At 45.4% G+C, this 19363-nt stretch overlaps 2 protein-coding genes across 4 annotated transcripts; both read left to right on the top strand.

Moving 5' to 3' along the window:
- Positions 1 to 91: 91 nt before the first annotated feature.
- LOC107313494 (sulfotransferase family cytosolic 1B member 1) lies at positions 92 to 2253 on the top strand. 2 transcript variants are annotated; one of them, XM_015861814.2, is made up of 8 exons: positions 92 to 295; positions 700 to 848; positions 1034 to 1162; positions 1245 to 1342; positions 1457 to 1583; positions 1661 to 1755; positions 1827 to 2007; positions 2081 to 2253. In XM_015861814.2, the coding sequence occupies exons 2-8, from the start codon at positions 701 to 703 to the stop codon at positions 2191 to 2193; spliced, it is 891 nt and encodes a 296-aa protein (XP_015717300.1). In that variant the 5' UTR covers positions 92 to 295; position 700; the 3' UTR covers positions 2194 to 2253. The 2 variants fall into 2 exon arrangements, with proteins under 2 accessions (XP_015717300.1, XP_015717301.1); XM_015861815.2 differs by lacking the exon at positions 700 to 848.
- Positions 2254 to 6881: 4628 nt separating this feature from the next.
- Positions 6882 to 18713, top strand: LOC107313444 (UDP-glucuronosyltransferase 2C1-like). 2 transcript variants are annotated; one of them, XM_015861694.2, is made up of 7 exons: positions 6882 to 7632; positions 9834 to 10466; positions 14750 to 14898; positions 15734 to 15865; positions 16243 to 16330; positions 16420 to 16639; positions 17300 to 18713. In XM_015861694.2, exons 1-7 carry the CDS (start codon positions 6897 to 6899, stop codon positions 17574 to 17576), a joined length of 2235 nt encoding a protein of 744 aa, XP_015717180.2. In that variant the 5' UTR covers positions 6882 to 6896; the 3' UTR covers positions 17577 to 18713. The 2 variants fall into 2 exon arrangements, with proteins under 2 accessions (XP_015717180.2, XP_032299936.1); XM_032444045.1 differs by lacking the exons at positions 6882 to 7632; positions 9834 to 10466 and adding an exon at positions 11610 to 12794.
- The last annotated feature ends 650 nt before the right edge of the window (positions 18714 to 19363 follow it).

Raw genomic sequence — 19363 nt, 5'->3', positions numbered from 1 at the left:
TGGCTGCTGCATCACTGCGCTTGCCCTGTCCCTGACACACCCAGATAGGGGCCACGGAGTTCAGTCCCCATGAACTCCAAACATGCCCAGTGCTTGCTCCTCCCTCTTGGTATATAGATTGCTGGCAAACATCTCCTCCCACACACACTCTGTACTCCTCCCCTCTACTCCAGAGCTTTCACTGGGCCCGAGGCTCCCTGTCCTCTGCTGCTACTTTCCCTGAGCCACCCTCCCTGCATCACCATCCTGTCACTCCTCCGCTGTCACCGTCCTCTTGCAGAGCACGCACTGCCAGGTGAGGACTCCTGCCTACTCTGACTGTGGGTGCCTCATGGGACCAAGTGGGTGGGGCTGCTCAAAGTCCTGCAGGACTCAGCCCCTGGCATGATAAGGCATGGGGTTTGGGCTCTGCGGGGGTGCATACAGCACCCTAAAACCTCCTCCATGGATGGGAGCTGCTGCAGGATGTTCCCAGTCCTTGTCTCCCTGCTTCCTTCCCCGAGGGCTGAGATGGGAGGAGAGGGGTGGTGCTAGGGGATTCTACTACCTGGGACACCCTTGGGGGTCCACTCCCTGTTCTAGAGGCTGCAACTCCCCAGCCGTGCGTGTGGACTGGTACTCACTGGCCAGGAGGACAAGAGGGTCCTAGGCTGCTCCCCTAAGCAGCTGCCTCCCATGAGTCTTCCCTGCCCCCATCAGGATGTCCACAGCAGACAGATACCTGCGCCAGCCCTGGAGCATGGTCCATGGCATCCCCATAGTCTGCGCCTTTGCCCCGAACTGGGAGCGGGTGGACAACTTCCAGAGTCGTCCTGAAGATATTGTGGTGGCCACCTTCCCCAAGTCTGGTGAGCAGCCCAAAACCCACCAGATGTTGTGGTCCTGGGGGCAAACATGCAGCATGGCCAGTACCTGCTATCTTGGGAAGGTGCAAGTGGGATTTCCTTTCATCCCACAGTACTCATTTAGAGCCTGGGGATTTTGGTGGTGCTGAGTCTCATCAATACCTTTCCCAATGGGCCAATTTCCCCAGGCACCACTTGGGTCAGTGAGATTGTGGACATGATCCTGCAAGGCGGCAACCCTGAGAAGTGCAAAAAGGATGTCATCAATAAACGGGTACCCATGCTGGAGTTTGCTGCCCCTGGGGAGATGCCAGCAGGTAGGGAGGAAGGGCTCAGCTGGGGGCACTCCACCAGGGGCTGTTCTCAGAGGCACACAGGAAAGTCCTTTGTGGTCCCTAGGAACAGACGTGCTTGCTACCACGCCCTCACCCCGTGTGGTCAAGAGCCACCTGCCTGCACATATCCTGCCCAAATCCTTCTGGGACAATGGCTGCAAGGTAGCTCCCAACCTCAGTCTCCTCAGCACTGTATGTGTTTTTTGGAGCACTGAGGGATGAGAGCATCCCAACAGGTGCTGGGGAACCAGGTGCTGTCCCCAGTCTCTTCCATAGATAATCTACGTGGGTCGCAATGCCAAGGACGTGGCTGTCTCCTACTACCACTTTGACCAGATGAACAAGCTACATCCTCACCCAGGAACATGGGACCAGTATCTGGAGGTTTTCATGGCCGGCAAAGGTGGGGGGAACCCATGGGAGCATATGGAGTTGCTGAGAGTGCCACCATGCACCCTCATGGTTACTCTCCCCACGCAGTGTCCTATGGCTCTTGGTTCGACCATGTGCGGGGCTACTGGGAGCGCCGGCGGGAGCACCCCATCCTCTACCTCTTCTACGAGGACATGAAGGAGGTGAGGGGCCGGGGCTGATGGTGGGACTGAGGCCTGGCAGTACTGGGGCTGAGCACCAGCATTTGCCTCAGGATCTCCGCCGGGAGATTGCCAAGGTGGCCCAGTTCCTGGGGCGGGAGCTGACGGAGGTGGCACTGGAGGCCATTGCCCACCACACATCTTTTGAGACCATGCGGGACAATCCCAGCACCAACTACCGCACTGTGCCCTCCCACCTCATGGACCACAGCATCTCTCCCTTCATGCGCAAAGGTGAGCAGCCTCAGTGGCCTCCCAAACCCCTCATCCCCTCTGGCCCCACTCAGACCCTTCTCAATCCCCCCAGGCATCACCGGTGACTGGAAGAACCACTTCACCGTGGCCCAGAGCGCACGCTTTGACCAGTACTATGCTCAGAAGATGGCAGGCACCGACCTGCACTTCCGCACAGAAATCTGAGTCTCACACACGTTCAGATTTCTGCTTTTACAAAAATAAAAGAGTTTTACTTCTGCCTTCCCAATGTCTTCCCAGCATCATTTCACACTCATTTTATAGCAGCTGCATCAGTGTGTTATGCATCACCGAGTAGGACACACATCTAGGTGTGCACACACAGCGTTTTGGGGGGAGGAATAAGTAAGTCAGAGATGTGTTTTCAACTCATGGGAAACAAAAATGTTTTCTGTCTCCTGTGCACATTTCTGCTGCCATCCTGTGCACAGTGGTACCATGTCCACTGTCTCCATCCTCAAATATCCATCAGCAGGTGCCAGAAAAGCCCACACTAAGGTCACACTTTGACAGGGAGTGGGACGGGGATGGGCAGAGCAACTACTCTCCTTCCCCAGCAGCTAGACCATGGGAAAGAGACATAGTGAGTGGGATTGGGCCAAAAGCATCCCTGCCACTGCCAAGAGAGAGCTGTAGTCCCGTTTACTGTCAGGGACCTGGAACATCCACTGCTGCTATCTCTCTGAAGGAGTCTCTCTGAAGGTGTTATTTCTTTCTCAGATGCAGGTGAACTGATCCAAGGCATTGAAAAATGATTTTCTGTTTTTGCTGGGTGCTGCTTGTTTTGTTCTTATGCCCCTTATTTCTTGCACCAACACGACTACCAGTCTTTCATTCACATTCATCTCACCACATTCTCTGGCAGTCTGTGGACTTTCCTTAGGCCATTGCCCCCTGGCTATGTATTTCTGGGCTGAAGGAATCTGTATGAATGCTGGATTGCTTCTAGCAGTTCCTGTCTTAGCCCCTCAGCTCTATGACATGACGACTGGCTGCAGGAATTTCCTTTCATTTCTGATCCCAGAAAGCAGCACTGCTTTTGCCAGACTGCTCCTACACGCATGCAAATGACTTGGTTTTAATTTGTTCCAGGCACTTCCCTTCCTCTACAAACCCTTTGCATGCCTGTGTCAACACAAAGCCAGGCCTTGCAACATCCCCCTCCTCCTCCCTTCCTCTTGCCTCTCACATAGCACACTGAACCCACATCAACAGAAAAAAAAATTATCCCTCTTGTAATTCCCCCTGGACAGAGATGGGCTCTGCTCTACCTCCAGATTGCTCTCTTAAACTACAAGGCCTGCAGGTAGATAAAGTATGGCATCAAAGATAGGTACAGCTGGTGAATTTGGTCAAAATTTAGCAGGGGTCTCATTTGTTTTTCATTCATCCATGGTGCTACTAACATATAAATGCATTATGAAATGTGAGTAAATTCCTGCATGGCTCGAAGCAATGGCTGCTGCACACCCATTGCCAGAACCCGTGACAGCCTGGTCTTTGCCTGATTGCTCTGTGGGGCAACTCCCTGATAAGTCCAAACTTCGTGCGCAAAAAAATCAATCACCTCTGAGCTGACCTGGCTCAGGGAAAACCTTGAAACAGAAGGCGCTGGATGACTCCCACCACACCTACACCCTCTCATTTGGAAATCCATTGGTCCCTGTGGCAAATAATGGTCCTGAAGTAGGGCTGACATCAGTCTCTCCTAACAGGGTGCAGCACTGAATGTACACAAAGCTTGGCCTGGATCCTTTCTCATTTTCCTGGGTTTTTTTTCCTCTCACAGATTGGAAAGGCCCAAGCATGAGCCAACCCACGGTCTGTATATTTACATGCAGCAACCCTGCAGTATCTGAGCAGCAGTGGAGAGAATTAAAAAATCTGAAACTGAACAAGGAAATAAATGTAAGCACAGGTACACTTTTGTCCTCTTGCAGTGCTGAGATAAAGTCTCAAGCTGGCCGAGAAATGGCATTATGGCACAGGTGCCAGCTCATTACCTTTTGCTGAAGTTTCCCTCTTACATTTGGGGATTGCAAGGGCATCAGTGTTCTACTATGGCCAAGGATGTGTTCCTCCATCTAACTTTCCATCTCAACCTGCACCTGGGGATAAAACAACCTCCATATTGTACACCTCAGTATTCTCCACTCACACATTGCCCTCCCTCTGAAACACTTGTCTTTTTCAACTCAAGACTTCCAAGTTCCTGTTTAGCCCCAAAACCGCTTTCTTGAAATAACAGATAGGAAACATGTTGTCATTTGGTGCTTCTCAGGGCAAATGCCTCCCTTTTGAGCTCAGGTGCTGAGTTTTTGAGGTGCTGGTGGTCATCAAGGCTTACTGGCTGCCACATTCAGGTAGATGTGGAAGATGTTTTTGTAGCTGTCTGTGAAAAACATGAGGCTGGAAGCCATAATCTGTGTGTAATTAAACTTGGGTAACCTACAGCTATTAGAGATCAGAGGTTGCATCAGTTTCTGAAGCCGTTATGCTGAGTAATGCTAGCTATGTGAAATGCAGACACGTAATACTATTCACTTTCTTCAGCTTACTTTTCTTTTGTGTGCTGGATTTCATCTTCAAATCCTCTTAAAGTTTATCTTTTCTGCATTAAGAGTAATGTGAGCACCACCGTTAAAACCTGTCCTTTTAAATCCTACCCTTAAAGGACAGGTTTAACCCTCTGGTTCCTCTGGCAATAGCTCTCAGCTTCTACAGAGGAATTTGTTACTGGGGGTTTAAAAACAAAATCTTACAAAATTCAACACTATGTTTTTACTGGTGAAGATGGTGAGGATGTAGAGTGCAAGACATATGAGGAGTGGATGAGGTCCTTCAATTCTCAACTGAGAACTCTAAGCATCAGTACAGATGGGGGATGAGTGGATGGAGAGCAGCCCTGTGTGCACTTGCAGCCTGGAAAGCTGACCATATGCTGGGCTGCATCAGAAGAAGTATGGCCATCAGGGGCAAGGGACAATTGTTATCCTCTGCTCCACTCACAAGACTCCACCTGCAAGGAGATAATGGTTTCAAACTAAAAGGGGGTAGTTATAGATTAGGTGTAAGGAAAACATTCTTCACTGTGATGGTGCTGAGGTAGTGGTACAGGCTGCCCAGAGAGCCTCTTCAGTGGATGTCACATCCCTGGGCCAGGCTGAATGGGGCAGCCTGATCTGGTGGGTAGCAACCAGCCCACAGCAGAGAGTTGGAACTCGGTGGGCTTTAAGGTCCCTTCCAACCCAAGCCATTATCTGTTTCAACAACTGTGGAGAAACTACTGGAGGTGAAGCAAATTACTGTCACAACATGCTGCATTCTGGTATAATTGCCCCAAACAGAGGGTTTAGAAAGTTTATATATTACAGACAAAGTTTAAGAAAAATACAGAGATGTATCTTCAGATTTCTATAGTTTCCAGTTAGTAACATTTCCCTCAACTTTTGGAACCAAGTGCCACGCACAGTACTCAACAGCAGGGCTAACATACAACTCTCAGAAAGCTTTGCAAACAAAGTACAAGATGCTCTTTGTTCCTCTTTGTAAGTGAGTCTTTTATATAACAACCAATTTTTTTTTAAACTGGCTACGACCTTAAAAGAAGCAAAAAATATTTTTTAGCCATCAGAAACCATGTCTCAGCGACAGGACACAAATCCTTCTGAGAATCTGGCTCTGTAGCAACATCGTGATATTCCCTAGCACAGAGAAGACCATCCAAACTATTAAATTACTGAAGCACAGCAAAGCAATGAATAATCCTAGAAGACATCCCCCTTATTATTATCCCTTATTGTATTACTCCCTCCTATTGAAAATACATGTTCAGGGTGAAACTTATTTAAAGTTCTGCCAAATGCCAAATCTTTCCAGAGCTGCCCAGGCTCCAAGAAGGTGAGCTGCAACACAGAGAAGCAAACCATCACAGCACATTGCATCATATGAACCAAAGCGTGATGATTTTGCACCTCAGGAGGCTCTTCTAGGTAAGAGATTTGCTGCATGGCATTGCCCCCTTCACCCTGCTGAATCATGTTAGATTGAGCATACCGTTTTTTATCCCATTTTGATTCCTAGTGATTAACACTCCTTTCAGGACATAGTGCTTACATTTCCAAAAGAGAGACAGCCCAGAAGATGCAGGCTCCAACTCAAGAAGTACTTCTGGCAACCAGGAAGTAGTCAGACCCAAAGTCAGACATCTGAACCAAACAGGTATAAAGAGTAAAAATACAGTGGTATGAAAGTAAGGTATAAAGAGTAAAAAATAGCTTTTGCATACATAATTTGTACCATAAAAGGAAGAAACATTGAAGTATGCAGGCATCATGGCTGTTGCAATTAAAAACAGGCCTCAAGTCAGATGTGGCTGTACATTCTTCAGCAAATTTCAATTCTCCTTCAGTGTTTACTGAGATACCACTTATTTTCTTGTAGTTACACATCTGCCAGCACTTACTGATTAATATAGCACCTATACAGTGGAAGAAGACCCCTATTGTTTGCTTTCATGTCCTCAGTAAGGATTTTATTCCTCAGGGAGAAACTGAAAAGGTACAATAAACAAAGAATTAAATTATTGTGCAAATGGACAGGTCTGAGGGTAGTAGGGACCTCTGACAGCACTGGGGCTGCTGCCACCCCTACCTAGGGAAAGGAGTACCCTCAGGAGAAAGTTAATAGTAGAAAACAGAAAGAGGAAAGCAAATCACCAAGCATCCTTTCCTGTCTTTTTGGTTCAGAGACCACATAGGTTTGAAAGGCCCTGCTCAAGCAGCAGCAGACTCTCACAGACAACACAGAGGCGGAGTGCTCCCAGCTGGAAGAAAAGGCTCCCAGACTATCCAGCCCTCAATCCTGCCATGGCCACAAAAGCCACCAGCTCCAAGAAATGCCTCCAGCTTCTTGCTTTCCACGTGGCTCTGGTAGCACCTGTTTTCTGTGGGAATGTGTTGGTTTGGCCAACGGAGGGCAGCCACTGGCTAAATGTGAAGATGGTTATTCGTGAGCTCATCCGCCGTGGGCACAGTGTCACCATCCTGGTGTCCAATGCTTCCCTCTTCATCCAGCCAAAGCCTGAGACCACCGAGAAGTTTGAGGTCTTTAACGTGCCCTTCAAGAAAGACACCATTGCAAACCTGATTGAGGAGATCATGGCATTGTGGCTGAACAATAGGCCAACAGCTTCAACATTCTGGCAGTTTTACAAGGAGCTGGGAAAAGTGTCCAAAGGGTGGCAACAGGTCAACCAACAGATGTGTGATGCAGTGCTGACCAACCAGAAGCTGATGGCCCATCTGCAGAGCTCTGGCTACGACCTGCTGCTATCAGACCCAGTGACTCTCTGTGGGGACCTCATAGCTCTCAAGCTGGCACTGCCCTTTATGTATTCCCTGCGCTTCTCTCCAGCCTCCACTGTTGAAAGGCACTGTGGCAAGATCCCAGCCCCACCATCCTACACACCTGCAGCCCTGTCTGAGCTCACCGACCACATGTCCTTTGGAGAGAGAATTAAAAATATCGTGTCTTATCACTTGCAAGACTACGTTTTCCAGAGCTACTGGGGAGAATGGGATATCTACTACAGCAAGATCTTAGGTAAGCTGTTGCTACATAACTTCTTATCACTTGGCTTCCCATACTATGAGCTACAGAGCTGGGAGCCTAGAGGGTGGCAAATGGAAGGCCTGGAGGGTGAAGCAATCAACATATGGCCACCAACAAATTTTTCATTGTGTCCATAGATGGAAAAGTGAGTAAGCCAGCAGTGAAAGAGTCAAGCAGCTGAGGTTCAGGTTGGATATTAGGAAACATTTCTTCTCGGAAGGACTGGTGAGGCACTGGCACAGGCTGCCCAGGGAGGTGGTGCAGTCACTGATCCTGGAGGTGTTGAAAAAACACAGAGGTGTGGCATTGAGGGACATGGTTACTGGGCATGGTGAGGGTGGGATAGAGGTTGGACTGGATGATCTTAAGAAGTCTTTTCCAACCTTAATGATTCTCTGATTCTATGACCTCTTACATATGGCATGTAATGGCAGTCTGAAACAGTAGGCCAGAGTGATTTCAGAGACCAAAATAATTAAATTCATCTACAAAACAGGAGCCCCTTTCTCTGAAGATCCTGCTTTGATCTAGCCAGACAATTCTTACAGTCTTAAGTCAGTAGTCACCAAACTGCTCAAGTGAGGTACGTTTGCATCAACTGCACCCACCCCTGTCAGGATGCTGAGCTGGCATGGTGCAGTGTGAATACAGGAATCTGCAGACATCCCAACTGAGGGATTTGCCATAATTAATTCTAATGCAAAGTCTTAAGAAACTTCCCCAGCACAGAGTGCTCTCAGCAAGGAGAGCTCAGCTCATACTTCTCCCCCTCCCATGCTCACACTGAAAGCACACAGCAACAGAACTGCTCTTCTGGTGCAAAGCATCACAACTAGGTGAGTCACAAGCAAGCCTTGACCCTCAATAGCAACTGGGGTGCACTGTGCTTTTATAATAGACTTCACTTACATCACTGGTAATGAAAACCAGTCCTTTCTAAGTACAACCTGTATTGTGCAAACAAACTTTCCACCTACAAGGGAACAGTAAAAATAACAAGCTTTCCTCACAGGCTTTTGTTCTGGGTTCTTCTGAGCAAATACATAGAAAAATGTGCTTGGGTAAGTATACAATCAAAGTGACATGTTTACTGAGCTCACACCTGCCCTGTTTAACAGGGCACCTCCAAGTCTCACAGGACGCAATCTGCCTGCATGCTGCAGGGCTCCGCAAGCACAGCAAGCTCTTGTCATGTGTGCAGCAGACAGGAGCCTCTGCTCAGCTTCTCAGGGCCTGATCACTATCTCCACTTCCCCTTCATGCTGGAAAGGATGCTCTGGATAGCACAAGAGCCACAGCAAATTCTCTACCCAACATCATGATTGGGAAAACAGAACTAGGCAGGAGCACAATGATTATTTCTGGCACAATGAAGAAGTCTCACATCATTTCTTACCTGGAAGTCAGAAGTGTGGCTGTAAATAAAACAGCCTAGCAGAGAGCTTCTGGTTCTACTTACAGCATATTACTGGCACCTGGTGGTAGACAAGACAGCCCACAGCCATCAACTCGCGGCTCCATCCTCCTTCCAGGACAGCCCTGGAGGAGGAAAGTTCATGTGAGGACAGCCTTATTTTGACACAGAAGTTGCTTGCGTTATCATGTCATCTCATCCACATAGAGATCAGCTTGCCAGCTGCAACCCTAGATCATCGTGCTAAGTGTATTTCAAACAGACACTCAGTGGCTTCACAAAGCAAAAAGATGCACACACAGTGAGTGAATGGTTCTCTGAACATCAGTTGCTATTGGAGCTGCCAGAGGAATGACAAAATCACCTCTTGTACCACAAATAACACCGATTATAGCTAGATTGGCACAAGAGTCAGGACAGCTCAGAGAGACAGCCCTCTTAGGGCAGAGATCACAGCTCTCTGCATTGCTTCAGAGGAAACACCTTCCAGCTTCAACAAGTCACTGACCACCAGATGGAGCCAACTGGTTCCAGTCATCTTTTCCCCAGGAAAACATGCCATTATCCACCACGGGATTTTGCACCAGCTACCTTGGCTCTTTGCCTTGCAGTGTCATGCAGGTCCAGCCCATCTCAGTGTGCTCTGTTGCTCCCGAGGAAGCAAGGCCACTGAGGCACTGAGAAGCACTTTAAATCATGTCAGGAAAGAAGGTGGCTGTGCTGTGGCTGCTGGCTGTGCTGGGCTCTGTGTCTGGTGGGAAGGTGTTGGTCTGGCCAGTTGACAACAGCCACTGGCTCAACATGGAATATATCCTGAACAAACTTGTAGCCCGTGGCCATGAGGTGACTGTGCTGCTGCCTTCGTGCTTCCTTATCCTCAATGGCACCCAGCCCTCACCTTTCCAATTTGAGATGGTTGAGGTGCCAATCAGCAAAAGTGAGATGGCTGCCGTAATGGATGAAGGATTCTATTTTTGGTTCTACGAGGAGAGAAGGTTACCTCTGTGGGAAAGTTTGTACAAGATAATTGATCTGGCACGCAAGTTTGAGAATATAACCAGGACTATTTGTGATGCAGTTGTGAAGAACAAGGTGCTGCTGGAAAGGCTGAGGGCATCTGCCTTTGATGTCCTCCTGGCAGACCCACTGATGCCCAGCGGGGAGCTGTTTGCAGAGAAGCTGGGTATCCCTTTGGTGTACACCATCCGGTTCTCCATGGGAAACACGGTGGAGCGGCTCTGTGGGGGCCTCCCAGCACCTCCTTCCTACGTGCCAGCCAGCCTAAGCTCCCTAACAGACAAGATGACCTTCACGGAGAGGCTAAAAAACGTGCTCTCCTATGCTCTGCAGGACATCGCATACCACTACATTCTCTGGGGACACTGGAATGAATACTACAGTGACGTCTTAGGTAAGGCTGCTCTTACTTGCAGAGATTACACATACTGTACACATAGGTCTGCAAACCCAGAGCCTTGGTGCTAAGGTATAAGTTCGGATCAAGGCAGTTCTGAATTTCTTTCCTCCAAATTATTTGTGTCATGGCAAACAACTCAGCTGCCCCTGAAGGCTAAGAAGACTGTAATGCACTGAGTCTCAATGGGCAGTGATACAGTTCCCCCAGCAGCAAGGAAAAAAAAGGTCTTTGGCTTTTTTGAAGGTATCTAGAAGAAGTAACTGGAGTTGCTTACTTCTTAATCTAATAACAACTGCAGAACTAATTTTGAAGTTTTGTTTTAAGGAGTTCTTGTCATGATTAGGAGGAAATAAAATAAACTTCATTCATTAATTAAGAAATTTATTTATTTATTTTGTGGTGGAAGTGGAGAAATTGAAAAATTATTATTTCCATGTGAGGATTTAAGTGCCTTTATTTATTTTTCAGATCCGTAGTAGTGTGTGGTTTTGTTGAGAGAGCAAAGTTGGCAGGAAGTCCTACTACTAGAGTACTTGGTTACATGTTTATTTGTGTTGCTTATCAAGTTTGGCAGCAGCTAGAAAGCCTTGTGCTGGAAGCAATGTACTTGCTGAATGTAGGCTGTGTCAGCTTGAGGCTGCCTGAACTGAGTGATCTATTGGGTTTTCTACCAGTCATAAAATGTGTGCATTAGCATTTAAGGTTACACATACAAAGTCTATGTAAGCCCACTTTTTCTCCCCTCTGCCATCTGCTGTATCTCCTGTTTGGGCTGTATCAGTCCAGTGAGGGTCCCATGTAGTGGTGCTGGGATCCTGAAGGAGTGCCCATGCCCTGCTCAGGAAAGAGCAGATGCCTGTTCACTTCCATTTACACATCAGTGGCACAAGGCATCTTTTATTTATCTGTGGGATTGCCTTCAGGAGGGGAGATTAGGACTCCTGTGTTGGACTGCCCTGAACAGTGCGGGGCAAAGAAGGTGAGCAAAACCCAAGCTCTCAATTTCCTCCTCTTTCATCCACGGAATGAACTTGATGCTGTGATGACCTCTGCCAGGACTGCCCCCTTCCAGTAATGTGCCCACAGCATGTGGTAATGTTGAATACAGTGTGAATCACTACAGGATGTTGTGTCTGCATGTGGTAAAATGAGAATAAAAATGTAACCAGCCATACATGTAGTTTGGTTCTTAAAGGGCAAAGAAGCAAATCTAGGCGGTAGGCAAGTGAAAAGACTGAGTTTCTTGGGCTCTCCTAGCCTGAACTCCTGCTGTGCACAGGGATGCATACCTTGAAGATCTGGCAGCAGGGCAAGGGCTTCTGGGCCTCTCATGCTGCAGGCTGCACTTTCTGGTGAGCAGAAACAGGAATCGTCTTCATTTCCAGAGACTGGCTTCAGCTCTGTGGAAGATTCCAGAACGGGATTTCCTGTTTGCCCAGCCCTCCCTCAGGTGGTGTACGTTGTACTGACATGCCCTCTTGCCAAGGCTGGTGCCAAGTAGATTTCATTTTTACTGGCTGTTTCCAAAGTTGTTTGCACGCTAAATTAGTTAACTGCTTCAAGCATGCTCAGACTGGAGTTGTGCGCGGACTGCTGAGATGATGGGGCAAAGATTCTCCTGGCTACTCTGGACCTTTGCATGCTGCTGGAGTGTTGGCTTTTGTGGGAAGGTGGTCGTCTGGCCCACCGATGCTAGTCACTGGATCAACATGAAAGTGTTGCTGGAAGAGCTCATTCTCCGGGGTCATGAAGTGACTGTGCTGGTACCATCAGTAAATTTGCTCATCGACTACAATGACACATCATCTCCTTTCACCTTTGAGGTCCTGGAGGTGAACTTCACCCAAGAGACCCTGGATGCACTCATGGAGGACTTCCTCAATCTCTGGATGAATGAACTCCATAATCTGTTTCCCTGGGAGGTCATGTGGAGGATGAAAGAAGCCATATACTCCTTTTCCAGCTTATCAAAGCAGTCCTGTGATGCCTTCGTGTCAAATCATCAGCTGATAGCAAAGCTGCATCAGGCCAAGTTTGATGTTCTGATTGCTGACCCTCTAGTTGCATGTGGTGAGCTTGTGGCAGACCTCCTGGCAATCCCTTTTGTCTACAGTTTCCGTTTTTCTGAGGGGAACGTGGTAGAACGGCTGTGTGGTGGGCTCCCATCTCCACCTTCTTATGTGCCTGCTAGCACAACAGGGTTGACAGACCACATGTCCTTTATCGAGAGACTGAAGAATTTCTTCTTTTATTTTTCCTTGGATTTATTTTTCTTAAAGTTCTGGCGAGATGAATGGGATGGATACTACAGTAATGTCTTGGGTAAGGCAGCTGTTGAGCAGTCTCTCTTGCATAAATTGTGCTTATTGAATGTTTAGAGAGCTTAGTGCTATAGTCTCAAAACACTTTCTCAAACTGTCTCACAGTGCTGTAGATGACCTCCTTGAAGATGTAGTCCTACATTAGAAGGGAGCACATTGAGCTCCTTCCATCACTGATAGAAGGGAGGGAAAGGTCTCTTAAGGAGGCTGTAGATCACAGCAGTACACAAAGACATTAATCTGTGCTGTGTCATTGACACCAGTGCATTCAGCTTCCATACTTTAGTCCTCTTTAACATCCACTGCACTAATCTGATGTAGAACAGATCTCTGATTCCTTTTATTATTCTCCACATTTTAAGCAGAATGTTTTTAATCAACTTCTTTTCATTCAAAATTGTAGCAGTTTCAATACACAGTAGTGTACAGTTTACCTAATTTCTTAGGAGAGCAGAGATGATAATTCTGTTTTGGTCAGACAGAGGTTGTGCTTTATCTTTTAAGGCTTGTATAGCCTAACAGATACCAGCACAGTCCTGTTTTATCTCCACTTAAGGATCTTTAGATCTTTAGAGCATGTAGTTTTGTCAATAATGGTACTGCTGGTCAGCTCTTCTTGTGAGCTTCATGACTGTTTTAGTGCCTATAGGGGAATTTAGAGGACAACGGTTGTTTCTTAATCTTGAGGCACTTCTACAGTTAAGGTGGTAGTGGATAAAGACTGGAGGGCAAAATCATTGTTTTAGTACATGCAAGCTACCAGAGACAGCTCCATTAGTAACACGGAGCCAAGACTGAAATGGAGCCAGTCTTGTTCTAACTGGAAACACTGGCCATCTTTGGATGAGAAGGACAAAGTTGCATGCACTCATGTTGCATGCATCATCTGGAGGTACTATCTGGCAGCCCTGATTGGTATGGATGCTAAATATGGGTTCATATTCTCCAAGAAGACCTTTCCCTTTCTGTCACCATACAGAGTTTGAAATACAGTTCCCTTACTCAAAACTTCTGTTCTAGCCTATTACAGCACAGGGCTTGACTCAAAGTCTATGAAAGACACCTTTCAGTTAAAGGGACATTGAACTTTGTATATCCACGTTCAAGCAGATAACAAACAAACAGCAAGCACAAGGGTATCTAGTCTGTTGCCTTCCAATCTCTTCCTCTGTTTTCAATGAAGACCTCTCTGCTTTCCACAATAGCCTTTTTCCATCAGTTGAACTTTTCTACCATGTAAGACTTCACAGTTTCACACTACAACTTAGATAGTGACACTTTCATATCACTCTAGTAGTAATGCAAGTGTCATTTTCACTCCTGTAATTTTATAGCTGAGTCATTGCCCTCTGCTTTAGAAAAAAAAATATCAATAACATAGGAAGAAAAAAACCCAAAGCCACCACCACCATTTTATTTCTATTTAATGCTGATCAAATAACATAAGATGTTCTATGGGCAACTCTCCTCCTGCCGCAGACTGAGACATCATTTGAAAAACTCAACAGAACTTAGTTAAAAACCTTCTTCTTCCCTGACTTCTGACAATCTCTTTGTGATTTAATCTTATGTGGCTATAAGTATTCTGTGACTGTAAGTTTTCTTCCCTCAAATGGTGTTTTATTACAAGCATAGGTAATTATATTTTTCAGCAGTACAAGAAATGCACAGAAATTAAATGCTTCCCAACTTGCTCATATACTGCTCTACATTTATCCTGAGGGTCCAGAATGGTTTTTAAGATACTTTTGCTTTGTTTGTGGCAACTTAAGAAGACTGAGAAAGGATAGGACAAGGAACAGGTCTAGATTTGTCCAGGTTTTCTCTTCATGTTCAATTTGACAGAATACACTGACTGGAAGTACCAAAATACAAAGGTAAGGCTAATATTTTGCAATCTACTGCAAACAAGATTATACTCGTGATTGTTGTAAATGCCTTGTACCTTGCCCACAGGAAGGCCCACAACCCTGTGTGAGACGATGGGGAAAGCAGAGATATGGTTAATCAGAACATACTGGGATTTTGAATTTCCTCGCCCTTTCCTGCCCAACTTTGAGTTTGTTGGAGGACTTCACTGCCAGCCTGCAAAGCCACTGCCAAAGGTATTCTGACTTGGTTCTGCCATTGGCTGGTTATCTATAAAATCTATTTTCAACCCTGAAAAGCAATGTAATGAGAAAGCTCATTCTTCAAACAGATGTTCTACTGCTGGTGGGAGCAGGAGAGAGCTATTTAGCAATCCACCCAGACTTGTACAAACTGAGGGCTGGGTTTGCAGCTTACTGTCAAAAGATGATAGGTGAGTCAGCAGGAGCAAATATGGGTATTTGTTTTAGAAGAAACAGGCGTTGCCTCTTGACTCTTAACTGCTACAGGGATTGAGTTGAGAGGCACAGCCATTCCCTTTTGGATACTATTACTTCATTTCACGTGTACTACCTAAAAGAAGGAACAGGAAGATCACAGAATCATAGAATGGCCAGGGTTGATCTGACATGCTAAGTCTGGTTAGCAATACGTACTATACTACAGGAAATGCAGAACTGGTAAACAAAGTGACAGCAGTGACTTGATAAATCCCTACTCTGGATGCCACAATAAGTTTTCAGCAGTGTCGTCCCCTGAAGGTCTGCTATGCCAGAGAGCATGTCATAGAGTATGTCTTTTCATTCCAGTGCAAGGATCCATTCTTGCTGGTCATGCATTCAGAGACAAATCTTCTTCTGCTTGTCTTGATGCTTATCTTGCTCCTGCTTGAGGAGAACCTTCCTGTTCTATACAGGACGATGTGTATCTTTGTAATAGCCTTCTGTCAGCAAGGGTGCTTCTAACACTGCGATCGTCTTCTTGATAAACTAAATAAATTATACTCTCTCTTCACATAATTTGTGTAATCTGCATTCTGTGATTACTGTTAGTATGCCTTCTGCCTCCTAGGAAATTGAAGAATTCGTTCAGAGTTCAGGGGAACATGGCATTGTGGTATTTTCTCTTGGGTCAATGGTCTACAACCTAACCGATGAAAGAAGTAACGTCATTGCCAGAGCCCTCAGCCAGCTTCCACAAAAGGTGAGTTTACTTTCAAGTATAAAACCACCTGCCTTTTTGTGTTACTCACACTTCCTTCAGCAAACCTATGTTTGACTGGCCTGATTTTTATCTGCATCTCTGCTGGATATCCCATGGCCAGAAGCTGGGCTCTGCAGAGGCAGACTGCTGAGCCAGTCCAGGTAGAAGAATTAAGGTATTTCTCCCCCCGTTCCCAACCCAAATGGCATGGAGGTCTATCAGGGCCAAAATAACTAACCAAAGATCTAATCTAGAGCCAAAGCTCCTTGAATCACTGGGAAAGGATGTGAGTTTGAGATAACGCTCTACTTTCCATGGAATAACACAGAAGATAATGCCACAGTCATAGTGTTTATCTTAGTGTTCCTTTGTTCAAGGTCCTCTGGCGATACAAAGGAAAAAAACCAGAAGCTCTGGGCTCCAACACCAGGACGTATGACTGGATACCACAAAATGACCTGCTTGGTGAGACGGATTCTATCTGGGATGAATTACTCCCTTGAAAAAGCTATTTCCTTTATTTTTCTGCTAAAATGGCTTATTCCCTGTTGCAGGCCATCCCTTGACAAAGGCCTTCATTACTCATGGTGGGACCAATGGGATCTATGAAGCAATTTACCATGGAATCCCAATGGTTGGGATTCCCATGTTTGCTGACCAGCATGACAACATCGCTCACATGAGGGCAAAAGGAGCTGCAGTTGAGCTGGATTTCAGCACGCTGACGACGCAAGATCTAGTTGATGCAGTGAATACAGTCATTAACAATTCTACGTGAGTTTTGTTCTTCCATCAGACTGATGTTACTTAAACCTTGGGCTGCTGATGTAAGATGTGCTGGCTCTTCCAGGAAATCAAAATATTGAACAGTTGGCACTTGGGTCTTAGAGAAAAAACAAATCTTTACTAAGAATCAGCATCTTCTCAGAAAAGAGGGACCAGCAATTCTACTTCGTATTGCATTTTAAGATTCCTTTGAGAAAGATAGCTCTGGAGCTACTCCCAAGATGATTCTTTGTTCACTGCTAGCATAAATTCGTTGGATACATTGCATAACAATGCAAAGTTGTTTTATCTATTCTCTGTATGGAGCTGTCACAGTTCTCTTATCTGAGACTCCAGTATCCTTAGGTTATTGTAGCTACATACCTGAACAGATGTACAAAAGTTTTTCCGTTTTTTTTGTTTTTTTTAACAGAGTAAATGGAAACACTTGGCATAATTTTTCTTTGCAAAAGATTGACTTTCTCTATTAAAGTTTGTATCTCAAGTTCCGTGCAAATAAGAATAACCTGGACTGGTTTCATATATTTTTATATAATATTGATGACAGTAAAAGCAGAGTTTTCTACCTTCCTCAAGATATCAGCCAGTTGTGGAATGGTTTGTTTCAGAAATCAGTGACAAATCTCCTTTCTTTCTTTCTTTTTTCAGCTACAAGGAAAGTGCTTTAAAGTTATCCAAGATACACCATGACCAGCCAATTAAGCCTCTGGACAGAGCTGTCTTCTGGATTGAATTTGTCATGCGTCACAAAGGAGCAAAGCACTTGAGACCAGCTGCTCACCATCTTACCTGGTACCAATACCACTGCCTGGATGTTCTGGCATTCCTATTCACCTGTGCAGCCATTGCTGGCTTCATTCTTGTTAAGTGCTGCAAGTTTTGCTGTAGAAAATGTGGTAGGGTCACAAAGAAAAAGAAAGAATAGATATGTTGATCCCATCAGCAGTCTTTCTTTTCATACACTGCTTCAGTAAAGCATTTCTGCATATTCCTTGGTAAATAAAATTATTAGGATATACTTCAAGCTACACATATCACAAAGCACCTCACTGAACTGGGCTGTGCTAAAAAGGCAGTTAGGGAGCTGCTTGCTAAGCCAGCAAATTACTTTTGGCCTCTGTAACACTGAATTATAGCTGCTTAATCCCCTGGGAAGCTGTTAGCTGATCACACAATATTCCTAGAACAGTAATTGTTGCTCTAACTTTTCAAATTCAGTTTGGCACCCTTTTTTAAATTCAGACCTTCTGTGTGTCATTCAGTGGTCCTGCAATTAGTTTTCTTAATCTAGCTCTGTCCTCCCACATCAAGTCACCTATGTTTAGTGATTCGAAACCAAAACACCCCTCCTGTCAAGTAAAGCTCTTTCCAAATTGAACAGTGATGTTCCTAAAAAACACTCAATGTCATGAAAGACGGGGAGCAGAAAGACTCTGATGAAGTTTGTGTCATCACTTTCTACAAATGCACTACTTAATGGTACAGGGGAGATCAGAGCTTATCTGAGTCCTGAAACCAGTAGAGAAACTGCTTACTTTCCTCTGGGAACTATTCCTTTTTCCCATCCAGTATGCTTGGATTCCTACTGCACATATCATCGTTCCAACTACACCACAAGTGTGTGAAAATAACCTGTACTTGTCAGTAACATGCTCATGTTAACACCAAATCCTCTAAGCCACAGTAACTGGTAAATTCAGAAAAACCTTGAAGTGGATCTTACAAAGTAATCATGTCACATATGGGAACAACACAATAGTTAATTGCATTGCCTCAAGTACTGGTGGGAAAATAATGCTGCCAGTGGCTCAGACGGTGATGTTAAATGTTGCACTATTGAAACTATTTAAGGAGACCTTACGGATGAAAACCTACTAAACTGATGCTAGTTTAGGCCTCCTGTTGAAGGTAAGGCTATTAAACTATTACGCTAGCACACTTAAATAACCTGCCCCAATATTAACTGATGTTCACTGTATTCTGGATACTGCAGATTTGTTTTCAAACAAACCAAGAAAACATTATCATTTTTTTACATAATAAAACTCCCATCGATACATTACTTTTTTAATTGTCTCATTTGTTAACAGCTTCAGTTCCATTTGAATATCTTCACACAAAAACCTCCACAGAAGTGTAAACGAATGGTTTCCAATCTAATGTGATTACAACAAGCTTACCAGTGTTTCACATGGGAACCAGGAATCAAGCATGGTCGTGACAGGATGTGCAGAAACTTGTTAACAGTGAACACATGACAATCAAGTCCTAGAGCAGAAAGGTTTCACAAAACCTCCTCATACAGCTGACTTCTGAAACTCAGTTTTACCATGCTTCATCACTAAGTCCTCATCACCCAGCTTTGAAAGTAGAAAACCGGCTGACGATACTAGTTCTGTTGATGGTTGTTCCCCGCTAAAGCATCTTCCCTACAGTAAGTCACACAGGCACGCTTCTAGATGGGTCTTGAATATCTTCATGGAAGGAGATTCTGCAGCCTCTCTAGGCAACCTGTTTCCCGTGCTCTGTCAGCTTACTGTAAAGTTGTTCTTCTGAATGTTTGTAAGAAACTCCCTACATTCAAGTTTTAGGCCATTGCACTTGTACTATTGCTACACAACACCGAGAAGAGCCTGGCCTCATCTGTTTGCCTCCCACCTCCCTTTAGATATTTATAAACATTAATCAGGTTCCCCTTTCAGTTTTCTTTTG

Source organism: Coturnix japonica, chromosome 4 (assembly GCF_001577835.2).
Source record: "Coturnix japonica isolate 7356 chromosome 4, Coturnix japonica 2.1, whole genome shotgun sequence".
Classification (NCBI taxonomy): domain Eukaryota; kingdom Metazoa; phylum Chordata; class Aves; order Galliformes; family Phasianidae; genus Coturnix; species Coturnix japonica.
The sequence above is the reverse complement of the archived record's forward strand: the minus strand, read 5'-3'. Positions and strand labels throughout refer to the sequence as shown.

What these genes read in the sequence shown, in the direction of transcription:
- LOC107313494 (XM_015861814.2), top strand. Translation starts at nt 701, where the DNA reads ATGTCCACAGCAGACAGATACCTGCGCCAGCCCTGGAGCATGGTCCAT. An exon ending in TCTGGGACAATGGCTGCAAG is followed by an intron (nt 1,343 to 1,456) that starts GTAGCTCCCAAC and finishes TCTCTTCCATAG; the next exon opens with ATAATCTACGTGGGTCGCAA. An exon ending in CTCTCCCTTCATGCGCAAAG is followed by an intron (nt 2,008 to 2,080) that starts GTGAGCAGCCTC and finishes CAATCCCCCCAG; the next exon opens with GCATCACCGGTGACTGGAAG.
- LOC107313444 (XM_015861694.2), top strand. Translation starts at nt 6,897, where the DNA reads ATGGCCACAAAAGCCACCAGCTCCAAGAAATGCCTCCAGCTTCTTGCT. An exon ending in CTGCAAAGCCACTGCCAAAG is followed by an intron (nt 14,899 to 15,733) that starts GTATTCTGACTT and finishes TCTGCCTCCTAG; the next exon opens with GAAATTGAAGAATTCGTTCA. An exon ending in TCAGCCAGCTTCCACAAAAG is followed by an intron (nt 15,866 to 16,242) that starts GTGAGTTTACTT and finishes CCTTTGTTCAAG; the next exon opens with GTCCTCTGGCGATACAAAGG.